At 41.4% G+C, this 12,510-nt stretch overlaps 1 protein-coding gene across 1 annotated transcript in view; it reads left to right on the top strand.

Moving 5' to 3' along the window:
* Nucleotides 1-4,363, top strand: part of LOC139288522 (chemokine-like protein TAFA-2) — a 34,876-nt gene extending 30,513 nt beyond the window's left edge. The window contains exons 3-4 of the mRNA XM_070909831.1: nucleotides 430-558; nucleotides 4,239-4,363. Of these exons, the coding sequence (XP_070765932.1) occupies nucleotides 430-558; nucleotides 4,239-4,363 (254 nt within the window). The remainder of the gene's footprint in view (nucleotides 1-429; nucleotides 559-4,238) is intronic.
* Nucleotides 4,364-12,510: the final 8,147 nt, after the last annotated feature.

Below are 12,510 nucleotides of genomic sequence, written 5' to 3'. Positions count from 1 at the left end.
GGAAATGTAGTTAAATAATGGATGCGTTAAAGCTAACCACAGATTGGCTTTGAAATCAGTTAGGGTTATTCATATAAATGAAGTGCAGAAAAGATTTGAGTATACTGTGTTTTTAAAAAATTAGTTTAAAAAAATCACCTCAGATACTACCCCGATCAGTGTTTCTGTTATATATATTTTGCAGCGGCGGCCCGTGCTACAGTAAACTTTCAATTTATGACACCCAACAGGACAATAAGTGCTACTAACTGTTTATCTCCAAGCGCCCATAACGCACAATAACTGACATTTTCTTTTGCTGATTCTTTGGAAATTTAAATTTGGATGGAAACTTTGCTAGAGAAAGCACTGAATGAAACCACACCCACAAACATTGAGTCATGTCTTTACCCAACTAAATATCTGCCGCCCTCTCCTCTCTTCCCCCAGCCTCCATTGTAGCCCAGAAGTGGTGGTGTCAGATGGAGCCATGTATGGATGGTGAGGAGTGTAAGGTTCTCCCAGACCTCACGGGATGGAGCTGCAGCACAGGCAACAAAGTCAAGACCACAAAGGTTGGTGTGCGCACAACCTGTCTCTCTTTAATATCTCTTTTTCCTTCTCTCTCACACAAACTCTCCTCTCATCCCTTTCCACATACGTGCATGCACAAACATGGTCAGACCCACCAAGTGACCCACTTCCACCTCCATTGCGTTATATCTCTGTCCTCTCTTTCTCCTCTCCGTCTTATTCATCCCGATCACCTGCTTCTTTCTCTTTTTCCCTCCGTATCATTCTTTTTTCTCACCCAATTTCTCTCTCTTTACTTTCTCCTCCCGCCCATCTTGGATCTAACATCAAACAGTCTCTGAAGAAAAACAAGGCCAACAGGAACAAGGCAAATAACACACACACACACACACACACACACACACACCACACACAGGGAGAGAGAACATCACAATTCCCCTCACTCCCACTTGCCCTGCTTCCCAGCGTCTGACTGGCATGCCATCTGACTCGATGCAAAAACAACTCACCACGTCGAATACACTAGAGTGGTAATTGTCCTCGGATAGTTTTTATGCTCTGATTCGCCCACCGTAATACAGTATGTGGTGTGGTTTGTGCATGTGTGTGTTCCTCAATTTTCATGTACTGCCCATTTGTCTGTGTCTTCACAGCATGTGTATGTGTGTGTGTGTGTAGGTGTGGATGTACATTATATATATATATATATATATATCTTTCTACTCAGCCCCCATCGGCACCTGTTAGCTTCTCTTTGGTGGCTTGACCTGAGCAGACGCTTAGCTGTCTGTCATAGGAGGGAATTTGTGCAAGACTCACCTCTTGTCACTGTATGCTTCTGTTTCTAACCACCATCCTTCTCGCTGCCTTCTCACCTTCCATTATTCATGGCTGGGTGCAGACCTTTGTTTTCTTCCTAAATAATTGATTTGAAGGCGTGGTCAGAAGAGGGAGAGTGCATCTCCTCGGGTAAAAGAGAGGGATAAGAAAAGCTCAAGACACCCGTCACTCTCTCTTTCCCACTCTCTCCTTCTCTAAAACACTTGGAGACTGCCTCCTATACGCTTGGCTGATTAAGAATTCCTTCCCTACTTTTTCCTCTGCTCACCTCTCACCTGGCAAAGTGGATCTCGCCCCCCTCAAGTAACAGTCTCCCCTTCCATCTCAACAGCCCCTCCTCTTATTCTCACCCCTGAAATAGTTTTCTGCTGCTCACAAGCGTAGCTGAACTTTCCAAATTCACTGCTCACATCACAGAGAGATAAAGAGACAAACAGAAAATGACAAGAGTGGTCTTGGAGCATGTAACGGGCGTAATTGAAGAGAGAGGCACAAGAGGGTCGATCAGATATGAACATGATGCAATTTCTGAATATGTGAGTGCCGTTAGGAAGTTGCTTCATATATCTGATCGCATGCATTTAGTTTTATCAAACCAAAAGTGCGCATTTGTAATTTCCTGAACAAGATCAAAGCAAACCAGTTTCAGCATCGCTTTATCATTGACTCTGTCGTAGTTTGAAAGAGCACAAATATTTGCTGTCTCTAGCATTCAGGTCTTTGATCAATGATCTGGGTGAGTGTGTGTGTGTGTGTACTCTATGTGAGCGTGTTAGTTGATGTGTTTGCCTGATGATGAAAGGAGTGATTTTTTTTTCTCCTCTGGTGTGGTACGCTGAGGTCAAGATGCGCAGGCATCCAGATCAATAGCATCGAACGTTCTCTTATAGTCCCATTAAGACCAGCTCGTAAATTGAAATTGACGATGGAGTGAGAGAGAAAGAGGATGGGAGAGAGAGAGAGGAGACATGGGGAGAAGCAAAAAAGGAATAAAAGAGAGAGGGGGAGACGGATGAGAAAGAAAAAATAACAAGTGGAAAGTGGAGACAAAAGGCGGAAGGCAGAGGTGACAGGTAGATAAAAGAATAAAGAAAACACTTGAAAACAAGAATATTGGAACTGGTCGGCTGACAAGGAGCTTATGCTTGTGTCTGGGTACACAGAGCAAGCAAGAACACAAAAGAGGGTTTGGCACTCTCCATCCTTCCCTCCATCCATCCCTGGCTGGGAGCAGAGGAAAGGAGGAGAGGGGGAGGGCAGAGGGAGGAGTGAGGGAGGGGATAGAAGACAGCTCGATCAATGCCAAATAATATCATATGGATGAGCAGACAGACAAGGCCGGGCTGCCAAGCCACTGAGCTGTCATAGACTGCAAGGCAAGTGTGTGTGTGTGTGTGTGTGTGTTTGTGTGCATTTACACACACAGTCATATACACACATTTACAAACAAATGACAAGGTGTCAGCAGCACACTTTCACTTCCTATATAGCTAGCTTACATCAACACTAAACAGATGTAGCAAGCACCATCATCCTCTTTATAGAGATATTCTGAAAGCACCTTTCCCTTTGATAGAATCAGTGAATCAAGACCTGTGTAATGTAATTTGATGCAGCTTTAGATTATTGAAGAATTAGAAAAAACAAATCAACATCAAACTATTGAAATAATACCTTTCCATAACTTACTCTTGTGTGACTAAGAGAGTCATAGAAGGTGTGAAGGGGGCATCCGCCTTGTGGCCATCTGAGCGGCCACTTGTGTTGACAGTTAAAGCTTGTGGAATAAGCAATAGAAAATGTGACACTCATGGGCCTAAAAAAGGGCCCGTAGAGATGACACTTGAGCACTACTTGTGTTCTTTGTGAATTGAGATCTAACTACCTAAATCCGCTTTCTAATTGGGCACAGAAACTGTCACCTACAGGCATATTTAAACAGGCAAGGGGATGAACACCTAAAGGGACTTGAGAAGCACCTTAAAGCATAGCAGGCACAGAGATGCAGCAGTGTGCATGTATAGTGAACTGGCGTGACAACAAACGCCTGCAGACTCTTTGATCAGGCACAGGAGTAGATGCCTGAAGGCAATGGGAACGGGCCCAGGAAGGGTGGCCTGGAGCCATCGAGAGCAGATACAGTAGAACAGTTTCAGCTGGCAGCTTGGAGGAAACGCTCCTCTGAGCTCTCTCAGCGATGGCTGGCCTTCACACTTTGTTAGCTGGCACCTGGGTCTGACAAAAGACAGACTCCCTCAAGAGGAAATACAGGAGGGAGGACGGCATGTGTTGCGGATAAGAGGGGACGCCACTGGGAAACACAATGAGGGAGAAAGGTATGCAGGAAAACAGAAGAATAGTCTTGGAGAGTCTGGTCTATCACAGGCGCGAGCACTGACTGTTACACAGCAATTTGTGTCTGTTTGGTCGTTGGCTGGCTGAAAATGTCTCCTAATAGCTCGAAATAAACCAAAAAAAAGAGCATGAGCAAAGAAAATGGAAAGATTGATAGACGAGATAAAGAGTCCATGTGATTAGAGCAGCCGTCTCGACAAACAGACGAAATGACATGGCAGCGGGCCAGGCGCTGAGAGTGATGCATTGTGGGCCGACTGCCATGATTCAAGCTGTGTCTTGTTTAGTCTCTTGCCAGGAGAGACGGAGGCCGCGCTAGCCACGTCGTCGGTGCTCCACCAACAAGACTCACTTCCCATTATTTAGCCGACTGTGCTGCACGGCACTGCTTAATTTTAAAACCTTCAGTTGACGTGTTCTACCACAATTTGGCTTCCCACACTGTTCTGTGACCTTCACCGTTTCAGGCTACATCCCAACTTGTTTTAGGGACTATTTTCAGTGACCCACTTCTTTTCTCCCTGTTTCAGGTGACCCGATAGTCCTGCCCGTCTCTAGAAAAGTAGAAGAGCAGAAGAGAATGGCGGTGGAGTTACTTACACAGCACAATGGACCTATCAATGGTGAGGAAACACACTCAGATGGACATCTATGAGGAACCAGTAATTGTTTCATTTTTCTGAGGATGTGGTGGCTGAAGAGACAGGACTCACTGGCTTCCATCACCTTAAACACAACTGAGTGTCCTTGATCCTTTACTGCAGAGGACTGCATCACCCACAATCCTTTACTGCTACAACAACAAAAAAAGTAAACTATGACCTAAACAGCACTGGATTAGATGACAAAAAACTTTCTTTCCAACAATCTGTATTCTTCATCTCTCTTCTATTGCTTAGTTGTGTTCCATACGCATACTGGGAATAAAGGGGATTTGGATTTTAGACAGCTATCCTACATTACAAATGTCACTACAAGAAAAAAAAGGGAGTGGATCCAGACATGGCTGTCTCATGTAGCCTGGATGACACATTTCAATTTAACTGTGCCACATATGACACACTTGATGCTGTCAACGTGTTTCTCCGCTCTGAAACCGAAACTTTTCTTTTTCTTTTTTTTTTCAGATTTCACCTCCATAAGAATATTTTACCTTGAATAGTTTGTGGCTTACCACATGCCATTTTTTAAAATGGGGAGACAGTTTGCCAGTCTTCTTTTTTTGTTTTGTTTTTTTTGACAGAGGACAAAATTCTTTCAGGGGGAGAGGTTAGACTAATACCAAGTAGATGTTGCGGTATATTGAAACATGTAAACGTGTAAAAAATGGTCCATGGAATCAATGGGGCTAAAAATAAATTGACGCTCTAATGGTTTTAATATCTGTGTTTTTAAACGCCTGTTAACCGCTATTGAGTACATGTGTCAGTATTATATGAAATGAATAAAACCTTTCAAAAGAAAAGATACATCTCTGCATTTTGTTTCAGCCATACAAATTAATATTTGGTAAACAAGATTTGGTGTATGTTTTGGCTCTGTTTTGTGGACCTCGATCAACAGGTGAGTTTTTTAGCAGTGATTGTGAATTGGCAATGATACTATGTTTATTACCAACATGCATTGTACTATCACAGCTGAAGCTTTGGGCTGACGTGTTAATGTTAAACAGCTGTTGACATCACTTGGTTAAGGTGCATGCACACAGTGAAATGCAGATCTTGTTTTATCATTTATGGCTTTGTTGTGTTGAAAAGATTCTGTACATGACATAAGCTGGTCCAATATCTCAGGTGTACTTATATTGCGTCAGCACAAACTTGACATGGCAAGGCTGTTTTTCATTTTCACCTGCCTCAAATACACAGTTTATGACTTTAGGATTCTTCTGTTTCCTACAAAGTGTACATCATGGTGCACATGCTGCTGCAGCAACCTCGTGCCATGGCTTGTCTTTGTTATTTAGGTGGCACCTAAACCATCCTGGTAAGGGTGTTTCTGTTGTGTTCTTCCAGAAAAGTCTACATAATGGTGTTTTTCTAACAATTATCTTTCAGGGCTTTCCACAGTATATCACTTGTACACGTGATACATTGGCATACATCTGATATTAGCAGCTGATTCAAGCCTATGACCAATATATCACATTGAGGTATACTTCTGGCAGATAAGATATTTGTGTTTGTTGGCATCACATACCAGTTTCCCCCACGAAATTGATTAAGCGGAGGTGGTAAGCCAAATATTATATTTCATAGAAATGTATAATCTGGACTGTAAAGGCTCATGCACACTATAGTTTCTTGATGACAGGTGTGTAGGAGGAGAGAAGAGAGAACTCCCACACACTGTCCTTTTATAAATAATAATAATAAAATATAATAATAAAATGTATTAGAGATACAACGTTTTGGCCCTTAGTCATTTATCAGGTAAAACTGAGGAACAAAGAACATTTCCTACAAATATTAATGTATATCAATCAATGTTTGCATATAAATTGATGCAGTTGATATCCATTAGAACATGTCCATATTCGATAGTGGGATGTGCCTTCTAATTGGCTAAATGCATAGAGACTGTTCATGGTCCCTGATTGGCTTGCAAGTAAAAGGACAGTGTTCTCCTCATAAAAATGTATAATAAAATGAATGGTTTCTTCTGACGTATGGCACTTTTTATTTCAGGCAAAACACTATAACACACCTGCATAGTTTATCCACTAGAGAGCACTGACAAGTTTATTTGTCAACCTTAAAATGTCCTGTCACAATCCCTCGATAACCACATTTGAGGGATCCTTTTCAAAGGTGTTATGAATGAATATTGCCTATATATTTATTTTAAACTTTGAAATACTGCTATTATATCTGCCTCAAAAATTGTTGGGTTTCTAACGCATACCTACTGTATATATAAATTGAGAAAAAAGATCTCTTGTAGCTGTAAGACAGGGAATAAGAGTTCTTCAACTTGGTCACGTTACATAAAATAAATATGGTGCCTTGTCAGAACAAATTTTCTCACGTCCACTTCAACTCCACCAACCCAGCGACGGTACTATAGCTCTCTGTCACCGACAATAGTATAATGGATTAACATCAAATGATCACAGGAACATGACTGGTGCCTGCTTTGAAGTACTCAATGTAATGTACTGTATATCTGCTCTCCGATCAGGTTATTTTTCAATTTCCCATTCCAACTATCTAAGCCATCAAGTTTGACAATTAGATGAGAAATTCTAGTCAGTCACAACCCAGGAGAGCCAGGAAGTATTGTACTATAAAGTACAATAGTAAGACGAGGTGGATGTAGGTTTAAATATAGAACCGTCCAAGGAAAGTACAGTCTGCTGTGGAAACATTGAATCAAAAGAGCAGAATGTACTGTAATGTACTGTAAGCATGCAACTGCCAGAGATAGATGATGCTGATGCCGAGTGGCAGGATGCATCTGTTGTAAAGCTGATGATGAAGGAGATGAAACAAGAGGACTCAGACTGAGAAAGTTGCAAACAAAATGTTGGGTTTGGAAGCTGTGGCCATCTATCTCTTCTCTCCATGACCCACACACACACACACACACACACACACACACACACACACACACTATCTGTGTTGTGTTGCATTAAAGCTGCCTTTCTCTAAAACGCTTTTCTGATTTGGCTAATCTCCCAGAGGATCCTCTCAGGGGCTGTGGCCTTCCACTGAGCCTCAGTCATTCAGTGTGTGTGTGTGTGTGTGTGTGTGTGTGTGTGTGTGTGTGTTTCATGGCCTGGGCTCTTTCTGTGCCTCAACGCGTCGTTAGTGCATGTCATTAAAAGATTACAGAGAATAAACACACACACATAGACACACACACACACATTCAAGAGGCGAGACGGCTATAATTAGAGAGAGAGAAACGTGTAAAAGGGTTTTGACATCAGAATAAGAATATTTTTGGTAGTATTGTTAACTGCTCTCAAGGTGTTTCTCAAGCTGCGTGTGAATCCAATCATGAGTCAACCATGTGAGGCTTGTTGAAATTCGTCCACAGCACCTCTAATACCCAGCACACTCTCACTGTTGCGTAGTTACACAAAACATTTAACACTGGTGCTGACTCAAGGTATCAGGTGTGGCTATAACAGCGTCCTGCTATCTGTCCGACAGTTCTGATCAACACTGCTGTTAAGCATTAATCTCGTCATTTGTGACTCTGCTCTGAACATCCAGACGATGCTGAGATTAGTCAGTACACTTTCTGGTTAGCAGCGGCGATGAAATGGTCGCTGCTAACAACAGATGCCAGAGCAGATGCTACAGCCGGCCGAATGATGAAATAGGCTACTCTACATGCTGATACGTCGCTACTGGGACGATAAGTGGAGGAAGATGACAAATCGAGGGTTGAATGTTTTGCACAAACTTGCTTATTCATGCCTGTATGTTTTGTAAAGAGTGTGGTGGGTGGACCTTGGACCATCTCGGAGGGTCCGGGGCCATGCTCCCCCGAAAGAACACTTTGTACATTTTAAAGTTAAATGCATCAATCTGGTGCATATCTGGAGAGCAAAATTAAGAACTTTGTGCTCTTGTAAACAATGTTGTGCTCTAGTAATAATTTAAATTTCATAATTTCAACCATAAACACATTGGTTATATAGATATGAATAGTTTAGCACTGAAAAAACTTTAGTCCAGAAAAAACTTTAGTGTGGGCCTCACCTCTGCCTCACCTTGTGTATAAGTTGGACTGAGACCAGACAATCAGCTCCTAAAAACAGCTTTTTCTTCAGCTATTTAAGGAACCAGTGAGGCCCAGAGCTCAGAGGACTGTTACAGAAGTTACAGTAGTAACTGACGCTCTATATCGTATAGGCTTCGCCCTCTAAGGCTATTGCTAGTGGGATAAAGGCAGCAGAATATAGTCTATATATGCCCTCACTCGGTCCGTCCGGTACCACAAACACACACCCACTTCACGAGATGAGGGTTCCATGCCCAGACACTGCGCCATGTGTAATAGCGCATAGAGCTCCATATGCACACCGGTGGCACCGCACAGTACACCTGACAATCTAAGAAGTGTAGCTTGAGTTTCCCTTTTTTTTGCGTATCTTACTCACCGACCCGAATTGCAATGCTTATTGGAATGCACAGATTTGATTGGCTGAGTAGCATCACGTGACATGATTTACCTGCCAGAATTAACCAGTTAAAGCACCAAAGGACTGATCAATAAACTCTTCATTCTTCTTGTAAACCAAAAGTTGTTATTTCTAAAGTTAAAAATAGTTATTTTCAGCTCAGGCTTGGCTCAGTCTTAACTTTATGTTAACTAGTTGTTAGTTTAACTAATTTGCTTCGTGGGCACAGCATTTATGGTTATTATTTGCACATGTCCGTCTAACGTCATCTATGCTTTGCTGTACAACCAGCTTATTCCCACACACTCCAACCCCACCCCAACAAGCTCCTCTTGGTATTGGCCCTGTCTCCTCATGATATTAATAACTGATTTGACTTATATACACTGGACTTATCTTATGTACTCATTATATTGGACTCACTAAATCAATATTTAATTTAATCCTATAATCCTAGTGTTGAACTTTGTAAGTCTATTCATAGAACTTTCTCATGGCGGACATTTTGACTTGTCAAACACAGATGAACCTACTGTTATAACATTAACAGTGGCTGCATTTCACTTGGGTGTGCCAGTCAAGTGCCTAGACCCTTGTATTGTGCACGTTGGCTCACTGGCATAGCTTTGAAACAAACAGAATCATTAATTTATTAGGTGTTATTAGTTACACCTGTACTTTACTTTGACATGTCCTTTGTGAGAAAGGTCTATTATAACAACTGACTTTTGTTTTTCTGATTGGCATTTTCCCACAGACAGCTACTTTTGCACCTCACTGACACAAATAAACCTCTCTTGGCAAATTATGTTATAATTAACAATAATTATGTTATTATTTAATATTTCATTTTTATAGTTATACTAATTATAATTACCATAATTACTCTGCATCATTTAGAGATAATCAAAAAGGACAGGCATGTAATTTAATAAAGGAAAATATGTCGATAACTTGACATAGTTGACAAGCATGAATATTAACCCTAATGATTTATTTCAATTGTGATACATCATGCGTCAACAGTGTCGCCATTCACAGTATACAGCACAGTTGACTCCGGAGAGAAAATGAACAGCTGTATGGCTCAATTATTCCCTTGTGCAGCAAGAATTAAGAGGTATTTCTTAAATTGCAAAGATGCTCTTCTCTCTTTCTGTTATCTTTGAGACAACTTTGAAAGAAATAAAGCACATTTAGAGTGGATATTTAGCCATCGTTTGCTTAGCTCAGTGCAAGCTATCATAGCTGACCTTGGCAACACATTGTTGGCAATGAAAACTAGAAATGGTATAAAAAGAAGCATATATAGTTACTCTACAAATAAGATTGTCAGTGACAGTGGTTAGGTTTACATGCACAGAGATCTCTGGATTTGACACAGCCACTCAAGTAATCCAGACTTTTTTAGAAAGCAAACAGCATAACTGGGACAGAATTATCTGGGTAAGTTGATACCTCAATTAAAACAGACATAGTTAAGATCATTACTGCAACTGCAATTTATTAAAAAGCTTTGTTAAATGCTGGAGATCACTTCTAAATTGGCAGTGGCATTGAACGCATTCAATGTCTGCTTTTTTAAAGAGAGAGCAATCAAGTTGTTGATTGATTTTGTTAATTTCTCACAACATAACTGGTGAAAATGTAATGCCTATAAAGGACATTATTTCATGGTTACTAACCAAAGTTTAAAAAAGCAATGCTGTCCAATAGTACAGTAAATGTTTTCAGAGAGTGTTTTTGATTGATGGATTGATGAAGGTGGATACCAGATTTGTTATAGTTACGGTATTATGATTTCAGTTTGGCCACAGTTTACCATAGAACAGCTGTCAAGGCAAATGGCAGTAAATGGCACTGCATTTATATGGCGCTTTTATCCAAAGTGCTTCACAATTTCGCCACTCCTTTACCCATGGATGGCAGTGAGCTACCATGCAAGGCGCTGGCCTGACCAAAGGTACAAAACCCTACACTTTGCCTTTAAATTATAAAGTTGCTGATAAAATAATAAAAGCTATTGAGAACTCACTGGGAAATCAAAGGGAAGCGTGGCAGGATAACAAGACTCTATGCTATGCTTGTCAAAGACAGAAATGGTGACTAGTAGCTGCATGTCTTTATCCTTTTTGAGTATACACATCTCTGTTTGTGGGTGCGACACCACAGGTGAACTGGAAAAACCTTTGGAGCAACAGATATTTAAATTATTTATATATAGTCTATGTTCACAAGTGAACCCCATTAAGGCTTGACAATAGCTGTGTCACATCACACATGTAAACAGAACCAGAAAGTGAAGAGGTGTCCCACAAGCCTGAACGCCTTATATCCCTTAAAACAAATATGTAATTCCTGAAACACCTTTCATATTCTCTGTAATTCAGGGCACCATCCATTTTGTGTGGTATGCAGGCACGCAGCCATGACCCTTCTCTTGTCTGAGTCCTCTGATTCTGACACATAGATAAAGACATGAGAGGATGGCGAGGAAAGAGAGAGGGAAGAGGAAAGACAGAAATAATGGAGGTGAAGTCCTGTGATGCTCGTGCGAAGTGATGGCCTAAAAGTAATATGGCTTCTGTCGTGAGACTTGGAGAACAGAGCGGATCCGAGCAGGTTACAAATGAACTCAACAGATCAGCGTGACATATAATTCAGCTGAGTGTGTATGTGTGTCTTTGTGTGTGCAAGTTGGATAGCATGCGAGAAAGAAAGAGCGTATGCGTGTGTGTGTGTGTGGGACTGATAAGCGGCACAGGCCAAAAGGGTTCTTTACATGGCGGTCTCAACCTGTCACTTTCCTCAAACATACTTCCTGATATCCACACACACGAACACGTCCACAAAGGCAGATAACCCCAACCCTGATGGTGTCATTCATGTCAAGGGAAGCATGAAAGGAGGTATATGCTTCCCTTTCTATTCTCTATGAGCCGCTCGCGGAATGAGCGTTAAATATGAGTCACCGTGATTAAGGTTGGACCGATGACTCACACAGATAAGATGACCTCTTGTCTATACTTGCATAATGTGTGTGTGTCTGCTAGTCCGTATGTGTGGTCTTGTGGTATTCATTTCCATGACATCCAGACTCACTAGCAGGCTGTTGACACATTCTGTCCATCGAGACACAAACATAACCTCGCAGGCAACCCACGCTTTTTGTTTATTGTGGTCAGGAAAGGCTCAAGAGGCATTTCCAAGGGACAGGCAACTGTCCTGCTGTACAATAGATGACGCATCAGTATGAACCCTTCCTACACCTGCAGAATGCACGTCTGACTGTCATTAATCAGCATGGTAGGTGAAATTTCTCTAAAATGATCTGCCAAAATTATTTCTGAATAATACTGCAATGAGAAGTAGGCCATGCAGCTGGCGAGTCAGATGGCGAGTCAGCTCCCACAGTTAAAATAGACTCATACCTTGGAACCAGGTGTGAATTCTTAATGAGTGAGCAATGTATGCTTGATACCAATGAGGTATTATGAATTTCACTCATTCAATGGGAAAAGTGGTGTTGGATGTAAGTCTTGAAGTGTAGACTTGAAACACAAGTGTTGAGCGGACCCGCTAACTGCAAACTGTACAGGCTTCTCCTCCCTCCTCTCCAATTTAGAACTTGAAGGACTCATGTTTTGTTTCAAAATGTGTTCTGACAT

This window comes from Enoplosus armatus, chromosome 8, assembly GCF_043641665.1.
Source record: "Enoplosus armatus isolate fEnoArm2 chromosome 8, fEnoArm2.hap1, whole genome shotgun sequence".
In the NCBI taxonomy this organism is placed as follows: domain Eukaryota; kingdom Metazoa; phylum Chordata; class Actinopteri; order Centrarchiformes; family Enoplosidae; genus Enoplosus; species Enoplosus armatus.
The sequence above is the reverse complement of the archived record's forward strand: the minus strand, read 5'-3'. Positions and strand labels throughout refer to the sequence as shown.